The sequence below is a fragment of the Hoplias malabaricus genome, chromosome 8, assembly GCF_029633855.1.
Source record: "Hoplias malabaricus isolate fHopMal1 chromosome 8, fHopMal1.hap1, whole genome shotgun sequence".
Classification (NCBI taxonomy): domain Eukaryota; kingdom Metazoa; phylum Chordata; class Actinopteri; order Characiformes; family Erythrinidae; genus Hoplias; species Hoplias malabaricus.
Window position 1 is genome coordinate 45530358 of NC_089807.1, and position 15353 is coordinate 45545710.

At 40.8% G+C, this 15353-nt stretch overlaps 1 protein-coding gene across 3 annotated transcripts; it reads right to left on the reverse strand.

Moving 5' to 3' along the window:
- Positions 1–156: 156 nt before the first annotated feature.
- Positions 157–15015, reverse strand: irf2a (interferon regulatory factor 2a). 3 transcript variants are annotated; one of them, XM_066678240.1, is made up of 9 exons: positions 14831–15015; positions 13849–13941; positions 12369–12468; positions 11320–11496; positions 10539–10573; positions 8346–8424; positions 7876–8040; positions 6733–6779; positions 157–5822 (listed from the first exon to the last, which is right to left on the reverse strand). In XM_066678240.1, exons 2-9 carry the CDS (start codon positions 13933–13935, stop codon positions 5517–5519), a joined length of 996 nt encoding a protein of 331 aa, XP_066534337.1. In that variant the 5' UTR covers positions 13936–13941; positions 14831–15015; the 3' UTR covers positions 157–5516. The 3 variants fall into 3 exon arrangements, with proteins under 3 accessions (XP_066534337.1, XP_066534336.1, XP_066534339.1); XM_066678239.1 differs by having other exon boundaries at positions 7876–8043; XM_066678242.1 differs by lacking the exon at positions 157–5822 and adding an exon at positions 6212–6577 and having other exon boundaries at positions 7876–8043.
- Positions 15016–15353: the final 338 nt, after the last annotated feature.

Consider the following 15353-nt stretch of genomic DNA (forward strand, 5'->3'; position numbering starts at 1 on the left):
TATTTATTTGTGGGTTTTATTTAAAGAACAAAAATCATGTCGTGATGAACGGACCAATAGAAACGCTCCAAAATGACTCTGAATAAAGTCCTTTTACATTGACTTCCACTGAAAGTTAAGAAGGATTTTCCTGCTTCTGTAAAGTTATTAAAGTTGTGGCGATACACAGTTGCAAATGTATGGACCAAGACACTAAATATAAACTGTGTTTACTTTTAGTTTCAGGCCTGTGTTTTGGGTCATGGTTGTGATGTCACAGCCTGCGAGTATTTGCTTGCTTTTGATTGGTTGAACTCTGCGGGACGTTTAAGAGCTGTGTTATTGGGCAAGATTTTCCAAATGAATAAAGGATGTAACACAAACTGCAATGACCATATAAAACCTTTCAGCCCTGTTTTCATGCTTATGTTTAATGATTCTAATGTTAATTAGTGTTATATCCACAACTTTCACAGCTGCCCGAGACACTTGCACAGAGCCGTATCTGTGGAATACATCAGATTTATAAATCACTCTGCTGTGAATTACCCACATCAGCCATAACATTAATGCCGCCATCTTGTTTCCACAATTGATGTATATTCTCTCAGCTGCACTGACCACACAGGAGCACTTTGTATTTCTACATTTACAGACTGTAGTCCATCTGTGGCTCTGCATACTTTATTACCCCCCTGTTCCTCAGCGCTCAGGACCCCCACAGAGCAGGTGTGATGTGGTGGTGGATCATTCTCAGCGCTGCAGTGACACTGACGTGGTGGTGGTGTGTTAGTGTGTGTTGTGCTGGTGTAGAGTGGATCAGACACAGCAGTGCTGCTGGAGTTTTTAACCCCTGTGTCCACTCTCTGTCCACTCTGTGAGACACTCCTCCCTTGTTGGTCCACCTTGTGTATGGACTTCAGTCTGTAATCGTAGAACTACACAGTGACTGTGTGGTCTGTGGAGCTGAGAGAATGGTTCTAATGTTGTGGCTGATTGGTCTAGTTCATTTTCACAGTTGATTAAACTCTTCTCTCAGGAGCTTAATCAGTTGGAGTTGTGCAACTGTAAGACAAACATTCATTCTGCATGAGATAACGCATCGTACATCGCTGTCGGACTGAAACCTTGTATCTCCAGTTTTTTGTTTTTTTTAATAATCTGAAAACAGCCTCAAGTTTCATGATGAACGGACCAATAGAAATGCTGCAAAATCACTTCACATTGAATTACATTAAATATTAACAAGGTTTTTTTTTTTATTCCCTTTCTTCCTCAATGTTATTCTTTGGTAGATACAAGGTTTTGTTCTGACAGAAGGACCCTGTTCATACGTTTCAACACAGAGCAGACTTCTCTCTTTAGCCCGATAAATTCAAGTTGTTTGGGCTTAAGTTATCTGGCTACACCGAGGAATCCTGCGTTGTGGAACAGGCCCCGGGTCCAGTGACATGTTTATTATTTCTAAGAGAAAATATGTGACATTTGATCTACATTTTGGCATCTTTTATCACAGTTGGGTGTAATGTCTATTTGTTTGCTTAAACACTTGTTGAAAATATTGAATAAAACAACAAAACCATATATATATCACAGTGTATTAAAGCAACACTGTGTAAGATTTTATCAGATTTTTTTTTGCTCCGTGGCTCCTCCTACAGTTGCAGAGTGTAATTCACCAGTGCAGCACTGTTCTGAAATGAAGGGGGAGGGAGGAGGTAGGGGTTGTGGTTTCCTACCCTCCTCCAAAAGCTACACAGTGCCGTTTCTGCAGTGCTGAGCTCAGGAAAGCAAAGACAAAGGCGCTTTTCTCCCTACTACAGCTCAGTGGAGCATCACACTGATTACCTAGTGTTGCTATAAATTCAGTAACTAAACAGTAAACGTGAAAAACGGTGTAGACCGTGTGTCACTTATTTTCACTCTCACAATCAATAAAGCCAGGTCATGTGACCAGAGGAGGCAAAACATCTGTGCATGACTGTAACTTAAAAATCCATAACGTACCTTTAATAAGCTTCTAAAACATGGTATGATGCCATCTACTGCTTTGTAAACCTTAAGACACGCCTTCAAACTAGCCACTCTGGATCTCACGAGATTTCACTTTGTTTCGCTTCATGACTTTCACCATTCCTCATCATCACTTCAGGATCTGATGGCGTTCAGCCACGTAAACACCACTGAGGTCAGGATCTGATGTTGGAGGGTCACAAACACCACTCCAACTCAACCCAGAGGAACCGGATGGAGCTCCATCACTCCAGAGAACACAGCTCCACCAACGATAAGCCACTGAACACCGAGGGCTGTCTGAAAACTTTAAACAGTGTATATTTATGTTCTAAAGTTCCCATATCCTGGAGCTTCTTTTGTAGATTTATTCCATTTATTTACATTTTTCTGAGGTCCATTTGCACTTTACATTGTGTTAAAAATCTTGATGAACTGACCTTTAGAAGTGGTACTAAATTAACGTCCATGCAAAGTTAAGAAGGTATTTTGCATCTTGTGGAGAGTCACGAAGTGGTTTCAGCAGCAGTGACATGACAATAAAGGACTAAACACCATAAATAAAGCCTGTTTAAAGCAGGACGAACTTATACCAGACTGCGTCCATCAGACAAAACAAAGCGAAACCTCATCAGATTCGTGACGATGTGTTTCCAGCTGCAGTTTAGTGTTGAGCCTATGATGAAGGGTTATGGGGAGACTTCATTACGTCACTAACACATCAGAGAAAACACTGAAACAAGTATGAATTATTACCTAAAAATCTGTACGAGTTGTGTTTGAAGAATCGCAGACCACTGAAGTTTCTCTGTAGATGCCCATATAAGGAAATCCAGGTCTAACGTCACTTCTCTATGACAAACATGAGCGGGATTTTTTTTTAAAACAGTTCCAAATGCAGCCCGGAATCAGAATATTAATGTTGTCACATATTAAAGCAACACTAGGTAGGATTTAGTATTTTATTTTCACCCCTGGGCAGTAATTTACTTTTACAGCACTGTCCTGAAATCGAGGAGGATGAGGGACGAAGGTTACATAGCGCTGTTTCTGCAGTGCTGATCCCAGAGTAGAAACAACAGAGGCTCTATGCTCCCCATCACAGTTCAGTGGAGAACCACAATGATTGAAGCTGTAATTTAAAGGTAAAATATACCTAGCGTTGCTTTAAATTCAGTAATTACTGCATAGACCATGTTTCACTTATTTTCACTCCCACAATCAACAAAACCAGGTCATGTGACCAGGGGTGGCCAAACATTTGTGCATGACTAACTTAAAAATCCCGTAAAAGAAGACCGTGGGACAAAATGTGGTAAGTTTGGGGCGGGGCTCGGTATCTTAGAGGTCCTGTAGGGCTGGACGATACGAGCAAAACAATATAATTCTTGATTTCTGTTGATACAATATAATTCAGATATCGATATAAACAACAAAAAAGCCACAGAAAAATCTGCCAAGAACCAAAAGCAACACGACATCACCATGAAACAACAACCTCCTGGCTTTGCCAATGTTAATATTTTTAAACTAAACTTTAAATCGAGTGCTGAACTGTTGACAGTGCCCTGTAATCACCGCCAGTCAGTGACAGACGCTGTAAATAATGTAAAATGAAATGTGTTTAAAAATCATATTGCTGTTATTAAATCATTTTATATTGTGATATATATTGATATTGAATTATTGCCCAGCCCTACGTTCCATCTCAGACCTGGAATGACTTACATGGGCACGACACTGACTACAGTAAAACATCATGACTTCACCGGTCAGTGTTAGGAACTCCTTTCTGTGCCTGTTTTTAACTGGGATTTAATGTTAAAGTGAAGTGCAAAGATCAGGAACAGTCTCTGAGGTAATTCCACACATTTTAGGAAATGTCCTGGGAATATGAGGTATTTTTTTTTTCATCCATTAAAACTGTACAAAATTAAATACTTCAGCTCTAAACACTTAAAAATGAGGGCTCTACAGGGGTTTTTTATTAAAGGAAAAGGTTCTATGTAGAAACCTGCATCACGAAGGGGTTCTTCCAATTGATGGAGAACGTGTTATAGATTCTATAATGGTTCAGTAGAGGAAGTGTTTTTAGTGCTGTATAGAACCCTTATCTAAAAGGTGCTGTACAGAACCATCTATAACACATACTGAGGAACCCGTTCACAATGCAAATAACTATACAGAACCATTTCCTTTAATAAAGAACCCTTGTAGAACCATCATTTTTAAGTGTGCAGGGAAAACAATAACAGTAATGAAAAATAAAGTTAATGAAGAATGCAGCAATATCTCTTAACGGAAATGACCAGCTACGCGATTCAGTATTAAACAAAACACTAACAAAATGTCATCTGTGTTAGGGATTAATCCTATCTCCATTTTGGTTCCTTATTATAAACAGCCCCTGCTATTTACACAATGTCAAAATCTGACAACTACCGAACCAACCAACGGAAACGACCCAAAAGGAAAAGCTTCCTTCCTCTGTGAAATATTCCTGTTGGAGATGTGAGCTTTTATCCTGACGAAGACGCTTTAGATTATATTTCACAGGCTACAAAGGAGATCAGCTTCTTTTTGTGGCTGCCTACATTTTTGTTGAAGTACTGAACTCTGCATGGCCTTAAAGTGACAGTCCAGCACTAAATCAAATCTCCACCGCTTCACTCCTCACACCAGATCGAGTCGATCAGCCGAGACACGTTTGATCCTTTGGCTTTCCTTTCTTTAAACACTTTCAACGTTAGCTGCCTTTAATGGCGATTTGGGTTAAATATAGACAGCTGTTAAATATTAAAACAGCCAAAATATGACAAACTTCACCATGAAAATAAATGTGTGGGAGGTTAATAAACCACACCCCTCTGGAAACTCCAATTATGGCTTAAATTGTTAATTAAATCATTAAATAAATCAGTAATTTTATCAATTTACAAAAGCCTCTTAGTCCCAGAGCTAAAACCAAAGAGCCAAGCATGTCTCCGCCAATCCACTACATTTTGTTTTTAGTGAAACCGTGATTGATTTTTGTCAAATTAACTCTTTAAACATGTGCTTCTTAATATATTTCTAAAAAAAAAAAAAATGTACGAAGAATATAATAAAGGACTGAGCTTTAAAAGAGCGCAGCTCAGACGTAACACCTTTAAATCTCCTCCAGGCTGGTGGTGGTCATCAGAGACAAAAATAATCCTCCTTGCAGATGTGTACACTCTGAAAACAGATGTGTTGAATACTACACAAGGTACCTTTAACTCGACACATGGACGTTTTGCGCTAAAGAAGCTGTCACTTTCTCCTGTGATTCTTCTTGATGTTACAGCTGTTATTGCAACTTGTAAATATAATTAATGATCTCCTCCATAAATTTTTGCCTGAGACAGTTTGGTGGTAAAAATAACTGATTGTTCCTTTAACTTTAACACAGTCCATGGTCAGTGTTAGAATTAAAAATTGCTTTGTTATTAATCACATCTCTTTCCAGAGTGCAGCTGTTAGTTCTAATGCTCTGATGTGAGTTTTTACTCTCTCTTCCCTGCTGTCGAGGACAGGTCGATGGCCTGAAGGATGACCGAGGCCCGGGAGGTCGAGCTACTGCAGCTCAAATCCACCGCAGCCTCGAACGGAAACGAGGCGAGGAAGGGGCGCCATGGCGGCTCCTCGTACGAAACCAGAGGGGACTCCTCCCTGCAACACGTCACTGAGAAGTTCGTCTTTCCAGATGTTTTAAAGGTTCTGTCCGGAGGGAACGAGGGAATCCTCAAGATGGAAGAAGATGTTGACAAATTCTCAGAGGAACAGGACGATAAATCCTGAGGATGGACATCCTGCAGGGAACAAGACACAAAAGGGATTTGTTTGGTGTTGGGTGATCAAACCCTGTCACATGCGAACGCTGACCCCACCTGGTCAAATCACACATTTCCTACAGGAAACACAATGGAAACAACTGCACGGTAGGGGGCGGGCGATATGCCCCTAAAATAACATCATGATTTTTCATGGTGTTTTGATGATAACGATATTCTTTGCGATACGACAAATATTTTTATTCATTTCAAAAACACACTATTGCAACAAATTAAAATGTTATATAAATATTAAGAATGTTAAACATATTTAATATAATAACAAAAATACACAATTATTTTATTTACTAAAAAGTTTAATTTTACTACAAATATAAAAGTTTCAAACATTCACAAGTGACCAAAAAAAATATCTGTAAACATTTGCTTATTTTGTAAACAGCAGTAACTTACCAAGGTTCTGATTTTGTTTAAAATAAATGTAGAATAGAAATCTACCTCACAACCACAGCGCAGTGAAAGTGTGTGCATATTAACAGCAAACTCTGCTCCATACCTCACTGTCGCCTGATCGACTCATGTAAAGGACGTATTATGAGTAACTGCACGACGTCATTATGACAATAGTATCGTGAACGATATGATATCGCACCACCCTACTGCACAGATATGTCACTTTTAAAATATAGATAAAGATGCTCCTGATTGGTGCAGGGGTCTAAGCATCGTCTCCATCACTGGTTTGATCTCAGGTGATGTCTCAGCCCCCATCACTGCTCACAGGGGAAAAAAACCTCAATTTAAAAATATAAAACCACGTGTGCAGCTCCAGATAACTGCTGACGACTGGTTTCAATGAAACTCAGGTCCAACCTCTGTGGAGGACTTCCAGCTGTTGGCTGTGTTTTTATTTATTGATGATACATACCTCTGTGCTGTCTTCATCCGTCTCTGTGCTCTCATCTCCACTACCTGCTGAAGTAAGAGAGCACAAGGAGCAGATTTCAGTTTGAGATGCAGTTATTTAACCGTTTTTATGTCAAACAATATCAGACACCACTTAAAGAAGTGTATTAGAGATTAGAGCGCTTGCATCACCCTCTGCATACAGAACACATCTGGCAGTTTAACCCCTCACACTCCGGAGCTTTAAGGCGTGTTTCAGGTTTTCGAACGTGGCCAGCCAATCAGAAAACACTTCATTTAAATATATCAAATTTAACAGCACAGTTACACATCAAAGAAAGCCTAACCCTAAGGAATAAAAAGAGGTTGGAAAAACAGTCATAAATAATGAGTTTTGGTTTATTTTAAGCCATTACTTGAAAGCTATTCAAATATTTACTTTAAAACAAAAAGACAGCTATTAACTTCTTAATATTTCATCGTAATACTTCTGAACAACTTTAAATCCCTGAAGACTTAGTCTTCTCCTTATTAATGGCCTGAAACTTAAGCCGAGGAAGGACCCAGTCCAGTCTGGTAGATAAATTCCCAAAGGGTAAGCGCCTGTTTTAAACCCAGCGTGTGTTTCTAGTTTAGAGAGAGTTTGGACACGGTGAGTTTGTGAAGTGGTGGTGTTTACAAAACATTTTCTATGAAATATATCTGATTCAAGGGTAAAACAAGCTAGATGTTCAAAAGCTTGATGTTTATCTTTAATTTCTGCTTCCTTTTTTTAAACTGATACAAAACTGAAAAATAAACAAGATGCAGGTTCTCTACGTCTGATGGGAAATAGTTCAGAAATATCTTAATTAATTAATTAAATATGACAACTTTTGTACATCATTTAATTTACTATTTGATGCTTCAAACTTCCGAAAATACTATGGTACATAAAACGACAAATTTTTCAAAAGTGGATTACAGAATTTCTGTTTGTATCCTGAGATAAATACATTAGAAAACTCTGCAAACAATAAAAGTCCTCTCTCAGACCCCTGAAATTAGACAATGCTGGTTTTAATGTGGTCCACATTTGTGTAGGTTTTTTTCGAGTGTGTAAAATGTATAAAATAAAAAGAAGTTGTTTCCTCTGCTGCCCACAGTGTGTGTCGATGGACCATACCATTCCAGGAGGAAATGGGGGAGAGCTGTAGAGGAAATGAAAGCTGAGTGGAGCTGACAGTCGACTCCTCGTTCTCTGTGGTGATCTCCACGACCGCACACACGTCCAGAGGGTCACTGCCCAGCAGCTTGTTTGGATTGATGGGCTTGCGGCGTCGACCAGGCTCTGCTAACGAGAAGAAAAACACCAAACACACACTTAAAGGAGTAGTCAGTCATTCTGGCAATCAAAAAGTAGCAAACAATGCTTATGACCGTGATTATTTATTATTTTTACAAATGTCATGGGTAAAGTTCCACAGAGTGGGTGCCAGGTTTTAAACAGGTTTTCTACACATCTCTAACACATCCAGGCCACTAGGTGTCAGTATAATGGATGTTTAATGTGCTGTGGAAGGACCACAGGAGAAAATGACTGATTGCTCCTCGAAATGAAGGTGAGACTGTGATTAAACCTATAATGCCCCTCACCTGCGAGTAAGACGGTGCTGTCCGGCAGTGTGTCGTCCTTCGACGCTGGATCAGGCTCAGCGTTCTTAACTTTCCGTCTCTGGAAATCAGAAGACATTTAACTTCCATAAAGTGATGTATTTCCAAGTAAATCAGGACAACTGGCGGGACAATGACTTCATCCATCGGGATTTGATTGGATAGTTAAAGTATGGTGTGATGGTGGTTGATATAATTAACGCCCACGGGTTCTCACCTTGGAAATCACACTCCAGAAAGTGCTTTACAGGAAAACAATATTCACCGCATTCATTCATTCATTATCTGTAACCACTTAACCAGTTCAGGGTCGCGGTGGGTCCAGAGCCTACCTGGAATTATTGGGCGCAAGGCAGGAATACACCCTGGAGGGGGCGCCAGTCCTTCACAGGGAAACACACACACACATTCATTCACACACTCACACCTACGGACACTTTAGAATCGCCAATCCACCTACCAACGTGTGTTTTTGGACAGTGGGAGGAAACCGGAGCACCAGGAGGACACAGGGAGAACACACCACACTCCTCACAGACAGTCACCCGGAGGAAACCCATGCAGACACAGGGAGAACACACCCCACTCCTCACAGACAGTCACCCGGAGGAAACCCATGCAGACACAGGGAGAACACACCCCACTCCTCACAGACAGTCACCCGGAGGAAACCCACGCAGACACAGGGAGAACACACCGCACTCCTCACAGACAGTCACCCGGAGGAAACCCCCGCAGACACAGGGAGAACACACCACACTCCTCACAGACAGTCACCCGGAGGAAACCCACGCAGACACAGGGAGAACACACCGCACTCCTCACAGACAGTCACCCGGAGGAAACCCATGCAGACACAGGGAGAACACACCGCACTCCTTACAGACAGTCACCCGGAGGAAACCCACGCAGACACAGGGAGAACACACCGCACTCCTCACAGACAGTCACCCGGAGGAAACCCATGCAGACACAGGGAGAACACATCACACTCCTCACAGACAGTCACCCGGAGGAAACCCCACGCAGACACAGGGAGAACACACCGCACTCCTTACAGACAGTCACCCGGAGGAAACCCACGCAGACACAGGGAGAACACACCGCACTCCTCACAGACAGTCACCCGGAGGAAACCCACGCAGACACAGAGAGAACACACCACACTCCTCACAGACAGTCACCCGGAGGAAACCCACGCAGACACAGGGAGAACACACCGCACTCCTCACAGACAGTCACCCGGAGGAAACCCATGCAGACACAGGGAGAACACATCACACTCCTCACAGACAGTCACCCGGAGGAAACCCCACGCAGACACAGGGAGAACACACCGCACTCCTTACAGACAGTCACCCGGAGGAAACCCACGCAGACACAGGGAGAACACACCGCACTCCTCACAGACAGTCACCCGGAGGAAACCCACGCAGACACAGAGAGAACACACCACACTCCTCACAGACAGTCACCCGGAGGAAACCAATGGAGACACAGGGAGAACACACCACACTCCTCACAGACAGTCACCCGGAGGAAAACCATGCAGACACAGAGAGAACACACCCTCCTCACAGACAGTCACCCGGAGCGGGAATCGAACCCACAACCTCCAGGCCCCTGGAGCTGTGTGACTGCGACACTATATTAACTGGAATTTAACGTAAAGATAACAACAAAGCAAGGATTTTATATTTTAAAATGATACAGAACTAGGAATTCTACTAGACATGATGAAACAAGACAAGCAAGCCTCAACCTGACTTTCTAAATTACAGCCACATTTCAATGTCATTCCTCTTTTAAAGGAACACTAAATAATATCTTTACCTTAATAATCACAGCTTCAAAATCATTGTGACGCTCCACTGAGCTGTAACAGTGAGAACAGAGCCTCTGTCATCGCTACTCTGTGCTCAGCACTGCAGAAACAGCACTATGTAATTGTTGAAGGTGGGTAGGAAACCACTTCTCACTCCCTCACCCCTTCACCTTGATTTCAGGACAGTGCTGTAAAAGTGAATTACACTCTCCAAATGCAGGGGGGGCCCAGGAGTAAAAATAACAGATCTTACTTAGTGTTACTTTAAAATAGAAACCATGCATTCACTGAAACCTAAAAACTACTAAAACCCAGAACATCTGAATGGATTTAGGTGGAAGTATTCTTACTCTTGTTTTTGGCTCCCGGTCCACTTTTTTCTTCCCTGAAAAATCAGAAGCGTTATTTAAAAACAAAACAAAAACCAAGACAGCACAATTTTTAACCATTATTATTATTATTATTATTATTATTATTATTATATTATGATTATATTACACTGCTATATTAGTTTAATGCTGAAGTACGGCTGAATGATACGGCCAATATAATATCATGATATATTTCCTCATTTTAGTCGATAATATACAATTCTGATATCGAAATAAACAGTATAAAATACGACCTGAATAACTTCCAAGAACAAAGAAACATGACATTACCATCAAACATGAAGCTATTGGCTTTGTCTACTTTAATATTTTTAAACTAACTTTTAAACTGAGTGCTGAACTGATGACAGCGCCCTCTAATGACCGTAAGTCAGTGAGAGGTGCTGTAAATAATGAAATACTGAAAATGTGTTTAAAAATCATCATTATTATTGAAACATTTTATATTGCAATAAATACTTATATTGAATTATCGTCCAGCCCTGTGCTGAAGCGTGTTTGTTAATCAGGAGTTTGTTTTTGCTCTTTGCTGCAGCTTCTACTCTTCTGAGATTAGGGTGTGATAGCATGCGGCCAATGATCTGAAAGTGAGGTTAGGATCTGATTAATTCTGGCGCTCCGATGTGTTAAACTTAAACTTAACTTAAAGTGGCTGAATTCACGCACTCACTCCCTCGTTGTAAGGAGTGTTAAAAATACACAGACTCAGCATGCATCTGTGCAGATTAGTACCCTGTACCTTTTTTAGCAGCTTTTTCAGCAGGTGAAAGCATACGGTACATTCTGAAAGCGTTATATCCTCTTTTCATGCTCATATCTTTAACTTCCTCAATGTCCGGCAGAGAGTTCATTGCGCAGCGAAAGTTTGCCTTCCACGTCTTGGGGTCGGGTTTGTCCACTCCAGGACGGAATTTTCCTGCAGGACAAATGATGATTCACAATGAGGAAATATGTCCTGCACAACCTTCAGCCCAGAAGCAGAATTTGCAACGTTTCTGCATAATTCAGTAGTTGATTCAGAGCCATGACAATGGTTCATTGTAGAGACTTAATGGTGGTGATGGGAACCAGACGTCTCCACGTCAGTCTTCAGGGTTTTAAATTAAAAACTACAGGAGAGGTTTACTCTTCACCAGGTTCTGAGAGTTTAATGTGAAAATGCACAAATCCCTGAAATTAAAAAAGCCCAAATTAAAATAAATAAATAAATAAACAATAATATTTCAATTTTAGGGCGATGTGGAGCAGCTGGAATATCACTAAAAACTAAATACAAAAAAAGGTTTTTCAAATAAGGGATGACATTTAAAGCCATAAGAACAGAGCGTGTGTGTGTGTGTGTGTGTGAGAGAGAGACAGAGAGAGAGAGAGAGAGAGACAGACAGAGACACAGAGAGAGAGATAGAGAGTAAGACACATTAAAACATGCACACATGTACACAAGTGGCTGTAAAAATGATTTTGCAAGATACAAAAACCACACTCAAACCTCTCCATCCTGATTGTTTTGATGCCACTCAAACATCTGAAGCTTCTTTGCAAAACAGTAGAAGGAAACATTACCTATTCCCCCTCCCCCATGTGTAAAATTACAGATTAAATCCCAGCTTTAGCCTTTTTTTTTTAGATTTGATCTCACAAGTAAGCAGCCCTTAAAATGTAAAGGTGTCCAACCAAACCACTCTTAACCACCACTTTACATCTCAATCACTTTATTATTCAGAAACTCTGAAACGCTGGTGGAGTTGCCCTTTGAGCAGAAGTAACAGGTAATAAAGCGGGTGTTACCTGTGTGAATGGCCCAGTTCATAAAGAGAGGAGCGTCTTTATCCAGTTCCCAGCCGTGTCTCGCCGCATGCATCCAGGGAATTTGGAAAATCTTCTCCTCCTGTGCAGTGAAAGTGAGAGTGTGTTTAGACTGCGTTTGTATCGACTCAACATTGCACTGGCTTCAACAGAAAAACGTACAAATAAACTACACAGATAATCTACACTTTAATATCATCGCTGACTGAAGAAAAACATTCATCTGCAAAATACAGGACAGGAGAAAACTGTACAAAGGATAACACCTTCGTAACTTTCAATGAAAGTCTATGTAAAAAAAAAAAAGTGTGGCCAAATTATCAGATGCAAAGAGTCAGAAACACATTTGTCCCAGGAGCCTCGGTCTATGTATTTATGCAAATAAATATGCATGTGTACAATTACCATCCTACAGCAACAGTAACTGCGTATAACAGTCCACTCCAAGAGTTTCAATCCCAGACGCTGGAAGAATCTAATCTCTGGGAGTTGACTCCGCTTCAATACGTCTGTTTACGGTGACTTTACTGTGCCACTCGGGCCGTGAACAAAGACACTGCAGCGGGAAAACACTCGGAAAGTAACGCTGGATATTTCAGAGCAACATCTGGAGAGAGGGTATTTCAAGAAAAACTCTCTCTCTTCCCCACTGTCCTGTGGCTCAGCAGCAGATGAAAAGCAGAACAGAGAGAGCCGTGGGAATAGGTGAAAGTGAGTCTCCCTGACCACAGCTCCGGAAAGACTGTTTTCCTCTTTCATTTCCTTGTGATTTACTGTTTACAAATCAGAAATAGGTTGTTTGCCATTTGAAAATTAATAAAGATTTGCCTAAAGGCACATGCGCGCGCACACACACACACACACACACACACACACACACACACACACACACACAGCTACCTTTCAGTTGTATAAATGGAAGAGCCGCGCTTGTGCAGGAAAAGAGCCGCATGCAAATCGCGAGCCATGGGTTGGCCACCCGTTTTATTCCAAGTGGTTTCAGAGCTTTTCTATTGATCTATTCTTCATTAATTTTTCACAACGTGTGAAGGACAGCTGCTGTGTTCAAAGGCTGTAGTATAATTAACAGAAACGGAGATACATTAACAGTATTCTGGCCGATTTTAGGACACAGTTAAAAATGAGGATTGTTGTATTCTTCTCCGTTGAGTTCCCCGTTCTGGAGATGGTTGGTTTGCACGTGGTTATGTTTGAAGATGTTCAAGACGCTCACAGCACACAAAGAACTTTATAGTCACATGTCAAAGAGATCATTTACATGTTGCACGCTGTTACAATAATAGCATCCCACAAACGTCTACTGTGAGCTGTATAAGTGTGAATGTGTGTCAAAGCATGCTTGAGTTATTTTAGTGAAGTTAAACCTATTAATCCACTGATAACGATGCATGGCACAGTCATACTGTGATTATGAAATACTGTAGTTATCTGAGATATTCACCTCATTAACCCATTGAAGGCCCTGGATTTTCTCGCTGTTTATCTGCTCCTCCAGCCATGGCCTCATCCGCTGCCGGTCCACAGGCATCTTCACCTGGCACAGAAAAGTGAGCAAAATAATAATAAACATAACGGTCTCACTCACACACACACACACACACACACACACACACACACCTGTGGACAATTTTCTCACATTCAGTCACCATCAGCACCTCACCTCACTAACGTTCATGTGGCAGAATACCAACAAATTCTAAAAGCAGTGTTCACACATTTCGACTACAGCCTTCTCAGAAGATCAGAGGGAGTCACTGCTCTAAAACAACACAGACTCTACATTAAAATCCTTTATTTCAGAATAAATATGTGCTCACTAACTATGTTCTGTCAAACAACCCGCTTTTAACGCTCTCAGAAGAAATGTGTACAGTTTAATGTAATGTTTCTAGTTCAAAAGGAGACTGTGAGAAAAGCTCAGTACAAACCCTTCATAAAATCTCTGACATTCCTGTTAGTCGTATTTAATCACACACACACACACACACACACACACACACACAAACATCACTAATTTAAAATAGATTCCTTCAGTATCGGTGGTAATAGTATCAAAACAAACCTAACGTTAAATGTTACCGAGTGCTTAAATCTCTAACAGTTCAGAATATTTAATAACATTGTAGTGAACGGATGTTAAAACAGTGTAAATAAAGCAGCGAACACTTGAGAGCTTAAGTTTGGTTTCTAATATTTGGTATTTTCCGTTCCACCTTAAACAGGCAGCGCTTCCATTCTAGCGCTGAGGCACCAGAACGCCACTACTGCCTATTTAAGGTGGAAGAGAAAATCCCAGAAATTAAGCCTGAAACAAGAGCAAATTAAAGGCTACGTTTAAGCTGGTTGTATTAAACGTATTAAAAGCTGTATGCGTGTTAATGTATCTGTATGTTAATGGTGTTTTTGTATTAGTTTATCGTTACCTTGTGTGTTAATCCGTCGACTTGGTTTTAATGCAGTTTGTCAGGTGAAGGAGCTGCTGCGTCCATGTTACTTTCAGTTTGTATGTGGTTCACGCGGAAACAAGAACTGTGTGTGTGTGTGTAATATTCCAGTTAAATCTCGGAATGACGGTAAGAGTACACGCAGTGCTGTTCTTACGCTCGGTATTTCGAAATCAAACAGGAGAATGTGTTCACGCAGATTCACGCTGCGCACATTTAACGTGCTGGGAGTGTTCACACAACACAACACCCGCGACGATATTTGAATATTATTTTGAAACTCTCCGACCTCACATCGTTTTTCTAAAATGTGCCTGTAGCCTACTCTGTTTATATAAAATAGCCTAATAATTATGAGAAGCACATTCTCCTGTCAGATTTAATTATGGTTCTTTTGAAAAAATGGGAATAGTTATAAATGTGTTTCTTTAAAATATTTGAACATATGTTTAACTGTATGCAGCATTAAAAAAAAGAAATAAGATAAGAAATATTTAAAATA

What these genes read in the sequence shown, in the direction of transcription:
- irf2a (XM_066678239.1), bottom strand. Translation starts at nt 13,935, where the DNA reads ATGCCTGTGGACCGGCAGCGGATGAGGCCATGGCTGGAGGAGCAGATA. An exon ending in ACCGGGAGCCAAAAACAAGA is followed by an intron (nt 8,425 to 10,538) that starts GTAAGAATACTT and finishes TCTGATTTCCAG; the next exon opens with AGACGGAAAGTTAAGAACGC. An exon ending in CCCCATTTCCTCCTGGAATG is followed by an intron (nt 6,780 to 7,875) that starts GTATGGTCCATC and finishes CTCTTACTTCAG; the next exon opens with CAGGTAGTGGAGATGAGAGC.